The sequence below is a fragment of the Plecotus auritus genome (assembly GCF_963455305.1).
Source record: "Plecotus auritus genome assembly, chromosome: 6".
In the NCBI taxonomy this organism is placed as follows: domain Eukaryota; kingdom Metazoa; phylum Chordata; class Mammalia; order Chiroptera; family Vespertilionidae; genus Plecotus; species Plecotus auritus.
In genome coordinates, this window is record NC_137773.1 from 146,505,190 (window position 1) to 146,522,723 (window position 17,534).

The 17,534-nt window shown below is 40.1% G+C and overlaps 1 protein-coding gene across 1 annotated transcript in view; it reads left to right on the forward strand.

Annotated features, from left to right (window-relative positions):
* The first annotated feature begins 1,094 nt into the window (after positions 1-1,094).
* The window catches only part of COPB2 (COPI coat complex subunit beta 2), a 38,804-nt gene continuing 22,364 nt past the window's right edge, over positions 1,095-17,534 (forward strand). Inside the window, exons 1-5 of the mRNA XM_080675202.1 lie at positions 1,095-1,184; positions 9,967-10,104; positions 14,683-14,769; positions 14,975-15,101; positions 16,190-16,338. Of these exons, the coding sequence (XP_080531328.1) occupies positions 1,182-1,184; positions 9,967-10,104; positions 14,683-14,769; positions 14,975-15,101; positions 16,190-16,338 (504 nt within the window). The 5' untranslated portion in view covers positions 1,095-1,181. The remainder of the gene's footprint in view (positions 1,185-9,966; positions 10,105-14,682; positions 14,770-14,974; positions 15,102-16,189; positions 16,339-17,534) is intronic.

Here is a 17,534-nt window from a genome sequence, read left to right on the forward strand (position 1 = left end):
AACCCAGGCATGTGCCCTTGGCCAGAATCGAACCTGGGACCCTTCAGTCCGAAGGCTGACACTCTACAAGGCGGCTAGGATGAATTTTTTTTAAAAAAAATAAGGAAAACTGAGATCTAGCAAAGTTCCTACTAAGGCCAGAGTTACTCATTTACATGTAGACAGAGGGCAAGTTTTATTTGGCCCACTGTGTTTTTTTCTTTTTCTTTTAAAAACCAGAAGTATAGGAGGGTAAAGGGTGGTAGGTAAATGTTCTCGTGCTTTATTTTGTAACCCCTTATGGCACTGGTCCTTTATTCTAGAGCTCAACTACTTTAAGGAAGAGATACTTTGCTGTTGTAGAAAGAACACAAGACATCAATCAGGGATTAAATTCTGACTCTATTATCACTTAATATGCAGCCTAGGCCAGGACACTTAACTTCTCTGAGCCTTAGTTTCCTCATTAGTAAAGAGAGAATTCAGATTTGATGTAAGGAATTGAAAGGGACGTATATCTGGCACCCAGTCGATGCTTAATAAGTAATCAGGCACAGCTGGGGAGTCCCATCTTCTGGGAGCCCCACAACTGAAGGCTCTTCGCTCCCCATCTGACCTCAGAGGCCTGAAACTAGGCCCAGAGTCCAGTCCGTACCTTCCGAGCCTCTATCAGTGTCGGGTCCAGGGCCCGCAGGGAACTCAGCCACGTTCTCTAGCCCAACAGAGTACCGTGCGCTTAGAGCCTTGCCTCGCCTTCCTCCCCGCCTCCCTCTCCTTAGCCAGAATCGGCGCAGGCCCCACGGCGCTTCTCAGCCGCTGCACACGAATTCTCGGCGTCCAGCGGGAATTAATCTTTTCGTTTTTCCCATCCTTTTTAGCTCTTGGTTTTCAAGTTCTCATCCACGCTTAGCCGCGCCAGGCCACACCCCTCGGTGGCTCAGGCCACACCCCGCCTGCTCTCGCCGCGCCGGGAAGGATAGGCTTCTTGGGGCGGACCCTGTTGCCTAGGAAACTGGGGCGGGGCTTGGGAAACGTCAGTCTTACTCCGGGTTGGCGCAGGCGCTCGCGTCCTGGTCTCCCTATCGCGAGAACTGCTTCCCGGAAGTTCCACGTCAGTCAGTCGGTCAGCGGGTCCGTGGGTCTCTTCAGGGACTGTGTCGCCAGTTGCAAGTGAGGGCGTCTGGGCTCGAACCGACAGAGCCATGGTAGGTGCAGACCCTGCTGGAGGGAGCAAGGTCCCTTGGGCCGGGAGGCATTCCTGGGACTCCTGGACGGGGGACCGCGGTAAGAAGCGGCCTGGGGTCCCGCTGTGGCCGCCGCCTCAGGCCTGTGGGGCCCTGACCCAGTGCGAGTTCGTGAGGAGGCGGTGGACCCAGGAGTCCGCAGTGGTTTAGGGAAGCAGTACCTGGAATTGAGGGGTCCCTGACTCCATGGGTACCCAGGGCTTGGTGACAGAGCTCCTGAAGTCTGCGGGGGGATCCGCGGTGCAGGGAAATACAAAAGGCCGAAAACGGACTTCGTGGAAGGCTTTGGCATAATTACCGCATTCTGCCCTTAAAACGGTTTCAGCTGGCCTTGCATTCAGATTGTACTCAATCCTGGTATAGTGTGTGCTGACCACAGACTACGAACTTAAGTAGAAAGGCAAAAGAGAAAAAGAAAATAAAGTGTAAAGGAGTCAGAAGTGGAATTTCAAATGCTTTGAGATTATGACTTAGGTTTCTAAGGGGAAAGAAGGGTGAGAGAGTTCATAAAACCGGCCTGCTTTTCTGCACTTGTAAATATGGTGGCAGTCGACAGCACTTTTTTTTTTATTCTCTCAAAAATGCCCTGAAATACTTTTTCACAAGAGTGTTTAATTATAAGAAGAACAATAGTGTGAAAATATCATTTCTGAAACAAAGTAAGAAAGTCGGTATTTTATATTTAAACATTTTCCTGTCTTTTTTTTTTTTTTTTTTTTGCTTGTTGTGAAGCACAGGTTCAAAGATTTTGAAGCTTAGGTATTAAGTCCAAGTTCCTCATCTGGCAATCCTCCTATCTAATAAAGAGGGAATATGCTAATTAACCATCTCTCTGTCACAAAGATGGCTACACCCACAGCTGAGGCCAAGTTCCCATAAGGAACCTTAACGAGCAATCAGCAGGGACCTGAGGCTATGCCCCCCCCATGGGGCTTGACAGGGGACCTCAAGGTGCACTTCCCTTCCTGGTGCTGGGCTAGGGGACCTCAGACTGCACCCCCCCCACCTGGCAGGGCTTGACAAGGGACCTCAGGCCATGCCTCCTGCGCCAGGCCAGGGGACCTGAGGCCACGCCTCCCGCCCCGCTGGGCTTGATGGGGGACCTCAAGGTGTGCTTTCCGTCCTGGTGCTGGGCTAGGGGACCTCAGGCTGCTCCCCCCACCCCAGCGCCAGGCCGGGGGACCTCAGGCCACGCTCCCCACCAGGTGGGGCTAGACAGGGGACTTCAGGCCAGGGGACTTCAGGCCGCGTGACCTCAGGCCGCACCCCCCACCCCAGCACCGGGCCAGGGGACCTGAGGCTGTGCCCTCCTGCCTGGTGGGGCTTGACAGGGGACCTCAGGCCGTGCTCCCCACCCAGCGGGGCTTGACAGGGGATCTCAGGCCGTGTCCCACACCTGGCAGGGCTTGACGGGGGACCTCAAGGCACACCCCCCGCCCTGGTCTGGGGGACCTCAGGCCATGCCCCCCGTCCTGGCACCCGGCCAGGGGACCTGAGGCTACGTCCCCTGCCCGGGGGGGGGGGGGCTTGACAAGGGTGGGAATGGCCTGGTCTGGATCTAGCCCAATGGGGGGGGGGTGGCTGGGTCTGGATCTCACGCAATTTTGAGGCGAATGTGGGTGGGCGGGGACTTGACTCTGGGTCCCATGGTGTGCCCCAGACTCTGACAGGAGGAAGGTTTTCATATACATTTTACTAATTTTCTTTCATCTCTGCCACTTCTATTATAGAGAAAGGGCAAATAGCAATATTAAATTATTTCCTCTGATTAATCCCCTTTTAATGTGCATGAATTTTGTGCACCGGGCCACTAGTTAGAAAATAAAACTTAAAATTAAGTTTGTACGAGGTAAATTGAGACAGAACTACAACAGGAATCTTGGGTAACCTGGTGAAAGTATAGGTACTCCCAGAAAAATGCATAGAGAAGCACAGTGTTGCATAAAATTTCAGTGGATTTGCCCACAGACACCCCACCCCCAATCTCATCCATGAGCTTGCTTGGGTCCCCAGATTAAGAGCCCTGAGCAAGACTTCAAGTCTCTCTAGTTATACCACCTCATATTGCCAACGACCTGCTTGGGTCTGGGGTCTACTGTGCTTTTAGTAATGGGCATTTTTGGAAAAGGCCCTTGGTTCATAATTTAGTTTTCTTTTGCATTTAAGAATATATTTTCACAGACAACAGGGGGGTGGGGGCATGCATGGGGAAGGGTTCGGGAGGGGAATGGGGGGATGAGCACAAATAAGTGATACCTTAATAAAGAAATTTAAAAAATATATATTTTTATAGTGAAATATTTCCTTCATTCTTTTTTCAAAAATATATTTTTGTTGATTTCAGAGAGGAAGGGAGAGGGAAAGAGATAGAAACATCAATGATGAGAGAATCATTGATTGGCTGCACCCTACTGGGGATTGAACCCACAATCCGGGAATGTGCCCCTGACCGGAATAGAACCCGACACCCTTTAGTCCACAGGTCGATGCTCTATCCACTGAGCCAACCTGGCCAGGGCTCCTTCATTCTTTAATACATTTTAAATCTTTTGTGTAATATCCAAAATGAATTTATTCATTCACTCTTTTACCATAAAGTGTTTACTATGTTCCATGCACTTTGCTAAACTTTTGCCTCCTAATTCTCATAACTCTAAGAAACAGATAATTGTATTGTCACTCTTTTACTTGTGTCCAGCCTGAGAGAAGCTAAGTAAACTTGCCCACTATTGCACATTTTAAATGAATGGTGGAACTGAAATTTGATTTCAACATGATTCTCTAGACCTGGATTGTACTGTCTGTCCCTAAACCCCCATACCTAAATATAGGCATACCTCATTTTACTGTTCTTTATTGCACTTCACAAAAACTGGGTATTTTAAAAATTGAAGGTAAGACCTTCCACCAGCAAAAAGATTACAACTTGCTGAAGGCTTAGGTGATGGTTAGCATTTTTTTTTTAGCAATAAAGTATTTAAATTATGGTATTGTTTTTTAGACACAATGCTATTGCACACTTAATAGACTACAGTATAGTGTAAACATAATTTTACATGCACTGGGAAACCAAAAAATTTGTGTGACTTGTCTTATTGCAGTGGTCTAAAACCAGACCGAAATATTCCCGAGGTATACTTATATGGGGTGCTGTGGAGATAAAGTCACGAATAAGCAATGACCCTACCCTTAAAGAACATTTACTCTAGAAATAGAGACTGTATATATTTTTAAAGTTTAAAATTTAGTCTACAGGATCCCATAGGAAAGGATACTTCTAGCTAGGGTAATAAGAAAGATCATATTGATGACAGAAGCATTCAGCTGAGTACTAAATGAATCCAGCTTTTGGAAGATGGAGGGAGTAATTTAGAATTGAGGGTTCAGTATGAGTGTTTTAATCATCTTTGTTTTCCAGAGTGCCTAAGTACAATGTCTCATTCCAAGTAGTCACTTGTAGTCACTTAAATGTTGGGAGAAATATAGCAAGAGATCTTGGCTGTGCTTTTGAAACTAGAATTTGTGCATTGGGTATAGATAAAGGTATACTGGGGTTGCCCGGCCAGTGTGGCTCAGTGGCTAACCTTTGACCTATGAACCAGGAGGTCACAGTTCCATTCCCTGTCAGGGCACATGCCTAGGTTGTGTGCTCTGTCCCCAGTAGTGGGTGTTCAGGCGGCAACCGATCAATGGTTCTCATCATGGATGTTTCTATCTTTCCCTCTTCTTCTCTGAAATAAAAATTGTATTTTTTATTTTATTTTCTCAAAGGTGTATTGAGGTTCCTCAGTCTCTTGTCTCACCTTCCTGGAGCATTGTTTTTTAAATAATCAGTTATTTAAAACATTTTAATGAAAAAATATACACTTGTAAGTGTCCAATTTCCTCATTTAGTAGAGGAAAAATATGAGATAATGCTGGCTTAGTGAAAGCCCTCACCATGGTTGCTGATACATAACAGACACTTCATGTTTGTTGACTCTGAAGAGATCAGAAAAAGTTAGAAATTTGTGATGATAATTAATGGGGCAAAATTCAGAAATGGATGAAGTAAAAGGTCCTGCTTCCCTGAATGAGCAAAGAATGTGGAGGTGATGTTTGAAAGTAGAAAGTTTGAGATGGAGAGGAAGGTATGACAGTGGAAACATTTTTGTGGTGATCATAGAGAAGAGCCAGGGAACTCAGATCTTTTAAAGTAAATTAAGACGTATAGGTTGGTGGTAAAAGTGGAAAGGCTTGTATAGACATAAGAACAAGGTTTGAAGTAATCAGTGACCCAAATTTGATACAGATGCCAAAATGTGAATAAAAGCCTTGTGAGGTGTTTGCTTTGTCTTGGGAAATTCTCTCTGCTGAAATTATCTAGTGATCTTCATTTTGTGTTGAAAAGTAACCTTAAATTTGTCCCATTCATGAGCATCATGGATGTTCACAAAAATAAAAATTTGATGGTAACAACTTGCCAGATAAACTTTTAGTTTGTGTTTAAGACCTGTTGAAGGGGAAATAGATTTTAAATCAGTCTTCCTCAATTTGCTTTTAAAAGAGAGAATTAAGGCTACTGTCATAAGGCATCATGTATATAATGAATTAACTTTTCTCCTGAAATGGTATCTTTGGGAGAATTAAGAAATTAGTTATTTAAATCATTTTCTGTTTTGTGGTTTAGACGAGAAATCCAGGTTGAAAAAAGCAATTTTAAACTATTAGTATTTTCTGGCTTGAGGGAGTATTTTAGTTCTTGTTTAAAATTGTTCTACTTTCCATTAGGTTCCCGTAACTTAAATTCATTAAAATAATATAACCACTCCCATTTGACTCCAAAGGCCTTCATGGACATAGATATAGCCCATATTGATCACGCATTACATTGCCTAGCATTATTGCCAAAATAAATCTACTTTTCTCCGAAGAACTCGATTTATTTTTGTTGAGGTATAATTGACATATAACATTAGTTTCAATATGTAATTGAAATATAGCAATAATCACAATTAGTGATTAGATATTTGTATATACATAATGTGAAATGATCACCACCACAGTAAGTCTAGTTAATATCCATCACAATACATAGCAACTTTCATATGTGCAACGCAGTATTATTAATTATAGTCACCATACTGTCCCCATGACTTATTTTATAAGTGGAAGTCTGTACTCTGACTTCTTCACCCATTTCACCAATCCCCTATCCCTTGCCCCTTGCAACCACCAATGGTTTCTCTATGAACAGATCTATGAGTTTGTTTTTATTAAATTCCACATATAAGTGAGATCATACAGTATTCATCTTTTTCTGTGTGACTTATTTCATTTAGCATAATGTTTAAGACCTGTTTTCCATAGTGGCTGCACCAATTAATATTCCCACCAAGCGTGCACAAGGGTTCCCTTTACCCTGCATCCTCACCCACACTTGTTATTTCTTGTGTTTTTGATACAGCCATTCTAACAAGTGTGAGGTTATATCTTATTGTGTGGTGGTGGTTGACTGGTGTTTTTTTTAAATTCGCACCCAAGAATGTTTTATGTATGTATGTATGTTTTTTTTTATTTTTAAATCCTCACACAAGGTTATGTTTTTATTGATTTGAGAAAGAGAGAAACATATCTATCAGTTGCCTCCCGTACAGGGGTCCTCAAACTTTTTAAACAGGGGGCCAGTTCACTGTCCCTCAGACCGTTGGAGGGCCGGACTATAGTTTAAAAAAAAAACTATGAACAAATTCCTATGCGCACTGCGGGCCCAGACGAATCAGCTGCTAAGCAGGACCGGCAGCGGCACCCGGCGGGCCAGATAAATGTCCTCGGCGGGCTGCATGTGGCCCGTGGGCTGTAGTTTGAGGACGCCTGCTCCAGTACATGCCCCAGTTGGGGATTGAACTCACAACCAACCTTTTGATGTACGGGATGACACTCCAACCAACTAAGCCACCCAGCCAGGGCTCTTCTTGTGGTTTTTGACTTGCATTTCCCTGGTGAGCAGTGATGTTGAGCATCTTTTCATATACCTGTTGGCCATATGTGTTCTTTAGAAATATGTCTATTCAGATCATCTGCCCCATTTTAAATTGGATTGTTTTTTTTGTGTGTTTTTTTTTTTTTTTTTGCTATTGAGTAGCATGAATTTTTAATATGTTTTGGATATTAGCCCCTAATCAGATACATGATTTGCAATTATTTTCTCCCATTCAGTAGGTTGCCTTTTCATTTTATTGATGGTTGCCTTTGCTGTGGAGAAGCTTTTTAGTTTGAGGTAGTCCCACTTATTTTTATCTTCATTGCCTTGGTTTTTGGTATCAGATTAAAAAAATAATATCTACTATAGATGTCGAGGAGCTTTGTTCCTATGTTTTCTTCTAGGAGTTTATGGTTTCTGGTCTTACATTGAAGTCTTGAGTCAATTTTTGTGGATGGTGTAAGATAGGAGTTCAGCTACATTGTTTTGCATGTGGTTATTCAGTTTTCCCAACACCACTTATTGAAGAGACAGCCTTTCCCTGTTGTGTATTCTTGGCTCCTTTATCATAAATTAGCGGCCCGGTGCATGGATTCGTGCACATTGATAGGGAATTAATTAGAAGGTGGCCAACGAGGCGGTACTGGGCGGGATGGGCCGTTCACACCCTGGAGCCAACTTCCCATGGTCCCTCCCTGGCTGGCTGCACCTGGGGCAGCCCCACAGCTCAAAGGGCATCTGCGGAGTGAGCGGGGTCCCTCCGGCAGGTGGGGTCCCTTGGTCTGGCATGTGGGGATCAGGCTGAAACCGGCTCTTTGACATCCCCCGAGGGGTCTGGGAGTGGGAGAGGGCACTCTGCAAAGTTGCTGTCTCTCAGCAGCTCCTGCATTGAGCATCTGCCCCCTGGTGGTCAGTAGCACATCATAGGTACTGGCCGATTGGCCAATCGCTTAGCCTTTTGTATATATAGATTACTTGACTACATATATGTGTAGGTTTATTTCTGGGCTCTCTATTTTATTCAATTGATCTGTCTGTTTTTATGCCAATACTATACTGTTTTGATTAATTCTATAATTTAGGGTTACTAAACAAAGACTTCATGAATAACACTTAAGAATATTTTCTTATGTGATACTAATGACATGGGCAAGAATTTGTGATTAAGTAGATATTTTATATTTATTTACTAAATAGTCTATAAACCAAGAGTCTGAAAATGTGGTCTATGATCTTGTAGGAGCCCCCCATATTTTTTCATAAGGTCCACAAATTAAAACTGTTTTCCTAATAGTAAGACACCATGGGCCTTTTTTTACTGTGTTGCTATTTGTAACATATATCTGATGCTGTAAAAGTAATGAAAGGTGAAAATGCCAGTGTCACCAAATTGTACTGATAGTGTATTTCTTCACTGTCACACAATTTTTTCTAAAGAGCTAGTTTCATTAAGAATGTCATTGATGAAGCAATAAAAATTATTAATTTTATCACATCTCAACACCGTGTATACAACTTTTAATTATTCTGTGTGATGAAATGGGAAGTATGCGTGAGGCACTTCTGTTGCATACTGTTTAAGTTGCTAGCTTTACTGTAACAATGGCTGACAGATTGTGGTTGCTCAGACTTGATTATTTGGCATACATTTTCTAAAAACTGAAACAAGTTATTTGGTCCCTGACAGTATTTGTTGCTAATAATAAAATTAGAGCTTTTCAGTGAGTTAGAATTTTAGTAAACTTTTATCACTGACCTTAACAGATTTGTAATTCTTAAAAAAATCATTTGAAGTTGGTGGTGATAATAATGAATGTGATTTTGATACCGTGTAGTGAAATAAGTCAACATGTGGGAGATCTGCATAATTCAGTGAACCAACTGTTTCCAAATGATCAGTGTGCATGATGTTACAAAATGATGCATGGATCTATTAAAAATACAAAATAGACCAATGGATTTTAAGTAACAAAGTATAAAAAGTTAATTTGTATGGTTTCCGATTTTACATTGCAAGTGACCTTTAAAAAACTACCACTTGTTAAGTGTTGGTGTTGATATCAAAGAATATCCAGTTATTTGGAAAAAAAAAAAGTTAAAATATTTCTTTCTTGCTAACTACATATCTTTGTGAGGCCAGATGTGTTTTTTCATATGCATCAACCAAAACAACATATTGAAAGCCTAAGCAGATATGAAAAAACAACTGTTCTCTATTAAATCAGAATTTAAAGTTTTGTAAAAATGTGAAACATTGCCTCTCCTCACTAATTTTTTTTGAAAATATAATTATTTTTTATAAAAGTGTGTTAAGTTAACATGAAATGGGTTTATTGTTACTTGAACATGACTTAATGCATAAATATTTTAAGTTGTCTTAGTTTTAATTTTTAACATGGTAAATATCAATAGCTATAACCCATGTAAAAAAGTTTATTAAGGTGCTGAACTTTTTGAAGAGTATAAATGTGTCCTGAGACCAAAATGCTTGACAACTTCAGCTATAAATTTAAATATTTATATTTTTTTGTGTATATAAGTGAAGAAGTAGAAGAATTTACCTTGTGAATTTCTTTGCTTTAATGCAGGTAACATGCATTCTGGGTTTTTGTTGTTTTTGGTCTACTCCATCCAAACATTTAGACTTGAAACTCTACAGTTTAGCAAAGCAAAAACTGAGTTGTTTTGTAAGCCTGTTGTTAATACACTGTTTATAGTTAAAATCTGAAACATTTTATTTGGCATAGCATTTTAATTTTTTTTAATGTTGTTTCTTCTTAGCCTCTACGACTTGATATCAAGAGAAAGCTAACTGCTCGGTCTGATCGAGTTAAGAGTGTGGATTTGCATCCTACAGAGCCATGGATGTTGGCAAGTCTTTACAATGGCAGTGTGTGTGTTTGGAATCATGAAACACAGGTAGGAATTTTTAAGGGCTTTATTAGAAATGTTGTGTTAGACTATGTTTATAATGAGAAAGGAGAAATATAACAGAGTCCAGTAGCTATGTTCAGATTGCTTTCTCAAATTGGTACAAAGTATTTTCAGTAAAGAGGAACATAGCTTGTGGGAGACACTGTTCTGGGCTTGTATTATACAGTATTTAAATGTTAAATTATTATGTATGTAGCATTAGCTTTTCTTTGAGATTAAGGAAACTGACACCAATATGAGTACTTGCTCTAGAGAAAGTAATTAGTAATACTTAATGTTCCATTTAGTGAATATTTTAACAATCTCAAGAATGGGATTTTAAACTTTCTTTCTCTTCCAGTGCTTAATATGGTATGTAGTTAACTTTCAAACAGCCACACAAATTTTAAATTACATCAGAGAAATATTTGTAGTCAGCTTTTGATTACACATATTAGAATATGCATTTTATGGAATATTTGCCTTAAATGCTTGTTTTGTTCACTCTTTCATATGAGTAAATAATGTATCCTTCAAATTAATTTATCTCATATTTTCTAATCTTTCTTGACCATCCTTAATCTTTTTCTTTCAAAGTACAGAACATATACTCAGCACTTTACCATACAGTTATGTCTGCTTATACAGTAACTAGAGGCCCAGTGCACAAAATTCGTGCACGGGTAGGGGGGGGGTCTCCCCTCAGCCCAGCCTGCACCCTCTCCAGTTCGTGATCCCTCTCACAATCCTGGACCGCTGGCTCCTAGCTGCTCACCTGCCTGCCTGGTTGCCCCTAAATGCCCCCCCCCTCCCGCCGTCCTGGTCACCCCTCACTGCCCTCCCCACCCCCCACCAGCCTGGTTGCCCCTAATTGCCCCCTGCTGCCAGCCAGGTTGCCCCTAACTGCCCCCCACTGCCAGCCTGATCGCCCCTAGATGCCCCCCCTGCCGGCCTGGTCGCCCCTCAGTGCTCCCCCTGCCGGCCTGGTTGCCCCACGCAGCCTGCTGTTTGGTCGTCTGGTTGGTTTGGTTGTTACGGCCCCTAGCTTTTTATATATTAGGATTATCCACAATGCCCAAGGTTAAGTTATTAAATACAGATAAAAATTCACATATTCACATTTGAGGAATTTAAGATAGCAAAATAGGCTTAGGGGACTAAGGTCTGGAGTAAACCGAAAAATACTGTTAAAAGCCTTATGTCACTATAATGAAACAATAATGACTGCACACTAAATCAAGACCCCATTGGTGACATTTTATGCACATTAACACTTAGTTCTCTGCTGCATCCATGTGCCTAAAATATTACCTGACCCATAGTGAGTGCTCAATAATTGTTTGTTGAACTAATGAATAATAAACATTACATTTATTACTATATTACTAGTTCATGATTTCTGTCTTCTGCAATTTCAGATCTTTACCTTGTGAATTCCTTTTGCCTTGATGCAGATAATATCTGCATTCTGTTTCGTGTGGTTTTCTTTTCGGTCTACTTTTTCTTCCAGATGTTTGAAACCTTTCTGATTTCATGCTTAATAGATATGCTCATGCTTCCCCTCACCCCCACCACACTTCCTACTTCTTTCTAGGGATCCCCTCTGTCAGCTCCATTTAACTATCTCTCAGCTCTGTCATTTCACTGTAGTATAGGCTAATACCTTGGTGTATTTCCCTTATCTTTCTCTAGGCTTTACTGTAACATAACTCTATCTAGACCAGTGGTTCTCAACCTTTCTAATACCGCGACCCTTTAATACAGTTCCTCATGTTGTGGTGACCCCCAACCATAAAATTATTTTCATTGCTACTTCATAACTGTAATTTTGCTACTGTTAATGAATCGTAATGTAAATATCTGTGTTTTCCAGTGGTCTTAGGCTCTACAGAAGCAGTTCTCAACCTGTGGGCCACGACCATCAGAAAACACAGATATTTACATTACGATTCATAACAGTATCAAAGTTACAGTTATGAAGTAGCAACGAAAATAATTTTATGGTTGGGGATCACCACAACATGAGGAACTGTATTAAAGGGTCATGGCATTAGAAAGGTTGAGAACTACTGATCTAGGCCAGTGGTCGGCAAACTCATTAGGCAACAGAGCCAAATATCAACAGTATGATTGAAATTTCTTTTGAGAGCCGAAAACCGACTTCTGGGCATGGGCCACGAAGTTTCAGTCGCACTGTACATGCGCGCCCACACGTGGTATTTTGTGGAAGAGCCACACTCAAGGGGCCAAAGAGCCGCATTGTGGCTCGCGAGCCGCAGTTTGCTGACCACTGATCTAGACCATCTACTTTGCCTTGATTTTCCCTTCTGTACCCTTCTGTGTCCTCCTGCAAGGCCATCTGCTTGTGCTTTCATAATTTATCTCATCAGTAGTAAGTTGTTTAATTTTCTTTTTTTCAAGAATGGAGGTACTGCCGAAACCGGTTTGGCTCAGTGGATAGAGCGTTGGCCTGCGGACTGAAGGGTCCCGGGTTCGATTCTGGTCAAGGGCATGTACCTTGGTTGCGGGCACATCCCCAGTGGGAGGTGTGCAAGAGGCAGCTGATCGATGTTTCTCTCTCATCGATGTTTCTAGCTCTCTATCCCTCTCCCCTCCTCTCTGTAAAATATCAATAAAATATATTTAAAAAAAAAAAAAAAAGAATGGAGGTACTATGAGGGCAGGAATGATCCTAGTCTTAGTTCCCACTATTGCTTCAAGTGCATACCTGGCAGTCAGGCTCATTGTGCATACTCAGTCTTTTTGAATGGTTGATGTATTTTTGGTTTTCCCTGATTTTTTTCTTTCCTGTTTATCACCAACAGGAGTCACTTACCACTCATGTATAATTGGAAGCAAAATTCTTAAATAAAAAGGGTTTTGGAAATAAATTCAAATGTACTTGAATTTCAAATAAGATATTATATACTTTTTAAGGTGGTGGCCACAATGGTTAAAAAATCAGTATGTTAGAATTTGAAGCCATTCTGCTAATTAAATGATATGGGCAAGCCTTTCAACCATGTTGAGGCTCAGTTTACTTATCTGTAGTGAAGATGAGATTGTTTCCCTCCCTGCATCACAAGCTTGTCAAAAGGGTTAAATCAAATTAGGTAAAATTGTGTATAAGACCTGTGTCAGTCATTTTTTCCCTAACTTACATTGGGTGTTTATATGTTGAATGTGTAGTTTTTCCCTCTCTTTAGATTGTTTAGCTTTTAGTATGGAGACTAGCTCTCATGTCATCTTTACCAATGTGGACCTGAACCATGACTATTTGTTCTACAGCTGTTTTATTTTTACTGCTCAACAGATCCCTGGATTTGTTGGCTCCTCCTGAGCTTTAGTGGCTTTGTCTGTGATCTTATAGATTGCATTTCTATCTGTTCTCAGTGTCTCTAGCACAGTTAACTGGTAGCAGCTGTATAGGTTGGAGCTAATGTCCCCAATCCTATTCCTATATAATAAAGAGCTAATATGCTAATTAGACCGAACAGCTGAACAACCTTTCGGTTGTCCTTCCTGACGACCTTTCGGATGAAGCCAGAGCTTCGAGGGCCAGCCAAGGCTGTGAGGGGCTGCGAGGGCCAAGCCCCTTGCACGAATTTCGTGCATCGGGCTTCTAGTTATTCAATATTTGTCTGAAGAAGCTTCCCACGCCAGAGTAGTAGGCTTAAAGTTCTGATGAGCTAGTCCCTATTCTTTTTGTTTAGTTCACATGGTTAATCAGTCTGTAAGATGTGCTGTTTTTATTACTCTATGGTACGAAAAAAGAGATTGAAAAACCATAGTTTGATTTTTCAGAATTTTAAAGAACAAGGAATCTCAATGGGAGAACAAAGAAATGCATTCACCCCTTCTCGTTCTAGGAGTGTCTCCTAGTTTTTTACCTTTATCCTGTGTATATTACTCCTTTTGGAGCAGCTTGAAGGAACATCTACATCACTGTTTCTCTTTAGTTATTTCACTAAAAAGAAATAACATTTGTATGGAAGCATAGGCTAAAGTGTACAAAAGAGTTGTTTCTTGTTTGTGAGTTTATCTTCTGAGTTTATGGATTTCATTTTAAAAAGAAGAAACTAGGAGCTAGTTCATTCAACAAATACTTATAACAACACTGGTTGTTTTCCGGTCAGTGTTTTAGACTCTTGGGAATATAGTGGTGAACAAGATTCCTGCTCTCAGAGAGCTTAGCAGGAAGGATTGATATTAAACACATAATTATGAAGGTGCTAAGTTATGATAGGGAAGTATAAGATCCTTTGGGCGGGTTTTCAGGCAGAGGGAACAGGAATAAAGGTAAGTTTGGGAGTAGCCAAAGATGAAACTAGAGAAGTAGGGAAATGCTGGAGCACAGAGGATCTGGAATTTCATCTTGTGAACATTCACTTTCTTTTATTTTTTATAAGTATTTTAATTTTGAACCTGTTGAAAAAAAAACGATCTATTTCTTTTTAACTTGATTGCTGAGCTTTCATATTTTAGCCTAATAATATTTTAAATTAGATGTTTAAAATAAAATAGAATAGATTTTTCAGTTATTTTCCCATAACTCAAAGTGTATATTCTTGTTAAATTTTAAAGACGCTGGTGAAAACATTTGAAGTATGTGACCTTCCTGTTCGAGCTGCAAAGTTTGTTGCAAGAAAGAATTGGGTTGTGACAGGAGCGGTAAGTAATTATATGAATTTCTAATCCCAGTTTCTGAATTGGTCAAAGATTATGTAAATGAGTTGCAGAATTCTGATTCTTGGTTTGTTTTGTAAATTAGTGCAATGTTTTGAAGCATGGGCTTTATACCCCGAGCCTGTAGTATATTTTTTTCATGCAATTTACTTCATAACCTTAATGATAGTTTTTAAATTTCCATTTCTAGGATGACATGCAGATTAGAGTGTTCAATTACAATACTCTGGAGAGAGTTCATATGTTTGAAGCGCACTCAGACTACATTCGCTGTATCGCTGTTCATCCAACCCAGCCTTTCATTCTCACTAGCAGTGGTAAGAGGTGACCCCTTTTGGTCATGTGCATCTCTTTGAGTAATTTATTTTCATTCACTGAGACATGCAATTCTTTACTGCTGCTACAAGTAGAGTTCTAATTCCAAGAAGCCTTTAAACTATTTAAATCCATTAACTTGATATCGATGCTGCGTGCTTTTTATATTTTAATGAAATATCAACTCTATTTAGGATTTGTATAGCAGAATTGCTTCAATTCCTGTCAGGGAAGATCTGAAGATGCTTAAACATCTGCTGAAAAGAAAGCTCATTTACATGCTGATGAGGGAGCTTTTGGCAGGTTGCCATATACCCTAGTCAGTTTTACCTTTATGTTCAGACTAGTTTGCTCCTTGGTATTATGTATAAAACAGTGGACCTTTTGGAGGGCAATTAAAACAAGTTGCACTGAATTGGTAATATCTCTTTGAAACATTTTTAAGTTAAAAATTGAGAAGTAATTCTAAACTTTTAAAACCAATCCTGTAGTATAAGAGAACTGCTTATTCCCTAATAGTCATTGCCATCATTGTTCAGTCATAGTTATATTCTTTTTTTTTTTAATGTTTTTATTGATTTTTTAGTGAGAGAGGAGAAGGGATAAGGATAGAGAGATAGAAACATTGATGAGAGAAACATCATGGATGGGCTGCCTCCTGTACGCCCTCCACAGGCGATATAGCCCTCAACCCAGGCATGTGCCCTGACCAGGAATCGAACCAGTGATCTCTTGGTTCCTAGATCTACACTCAACCGCTATACTACACCACCTGGGCCATACTTATATTCTAATTGAACTTGCATTACTCTTTTGTCATCCTGTAAAGCTCAGAGTCTCTCTTAAATTTTTCCATGAAATTTTTATATTTGTTATTAGTAATTTCTCTATTTTATCTCTACTTTTCTGTAGAGAATTAAGTTTATTCTTAGAATAAATAAGGATTTTGAATTATCTACTTAAATCTGACACTATTTCTGTAAGTCATAAAATGATTGGTGTTCTGCTGTCTTAAAAGGCACAGAGATTTCTTATTTCTGAATGAAAGAAACAGAAATTGCAACTAACTTGAGACTTTCTTTTGGCCTAGATGACATGCTTATTAAGCTCTGGGACTGGGATAAAAAGTGGTCTTGCTCACAAGTGTTTGAAGGACACACCCATTATGTTATGCAGATTGTGATCAACCCCAAAGATAACAATCAGTTTGCCAGCGCATCTTTGGACAGAACTATCAAGGTAGGGTGTTTACTATTGTGTCAGTTATGATTATTGGTGAAATACAGTGATTTTAGGTGTTTTACTCCCTACTGTCCAGAAAGTTGTTCCCATCTTTGAAGTTTCTCTCAAAAGCTCATTTTGAAGTCAAAATAGGACTTCATTTTGATCAGAAAGGTATATTCTGTTTAGAAAAAATATTGTGGCAGCTCAGTGTTCTTAATGAAGAGGTGTTTTTCCATGTGGAAGCAGTATTTTGTAAGACTTTTAAACCTCTACAAACCCAGAATTTTAAAAATGCCCACATCTTCTCTTGGTTACTATTTCCTCTCCTTTCAGTGTATTTGTTGTTGACATCTGCTGATTATGAATCTGTTTATTATTTGAATTTTATCTGCCTCCATTCTCTTTTTCTTACTCTTTCTCCATACTGCTGCCAGTTAATTTCTAAAACATGGATTCTATCTAATCAGTTGCCAACCTAAGGATAAAATTCCAATGCCTAATGTAGAATACAAGGACTTCTCAGCTAATACTATGAGATGTCTCTTACAACCCTGGTCTAGCCACCATCCTCTATAGTTACCATGAATGTTCACAGAACCTTACCTTATTTAGCTATTCCCTGTGTCTGCAATACGCTTTACTCTCCCTTTCTGATTTATTTTCCTCTGGCGAATTACTTATCCTTCAAGGCTTAGCACAATGATTTACACTGAGAAGCCCTCCAGACATCCATGCTCATCCCATTCATTCCATTGCCTTTTGCCTCTCTTAATGGCCTTCACGTTGAATATAAATAATGTGCGTTGGAAATTTTTATTCCCTGAAATGTTGATATTTGGGGCAGGAACTGTGTGTCACCCTCCTTCCCCAAAAAGATGCTGAAAATGTGTTGCAGTCAGTGCACTCATGTTCCTTTTTCCATTACAATATTTAAAATATCTCTATGTGCATAGATTTAAAATGATATATTGCATTAACTTTTGCTTACACGTGTATGCTTATATAACATTTTTTTCTTTTATATGTAATGTATGTTAATTGCTTGACAATTTAATTATTATTAAATGTTATATGTTTGAACATCTTAGTGTTTTGTTTTGTTTAATATATTTTTATTGATTTCAGAGAGGGAAGTGGAGGGAGAGAGAGATAGAAACATCAATGATGAGAGAGAATCATTGATCAGCTGGCTCCTGCACGTCCTCTACTGG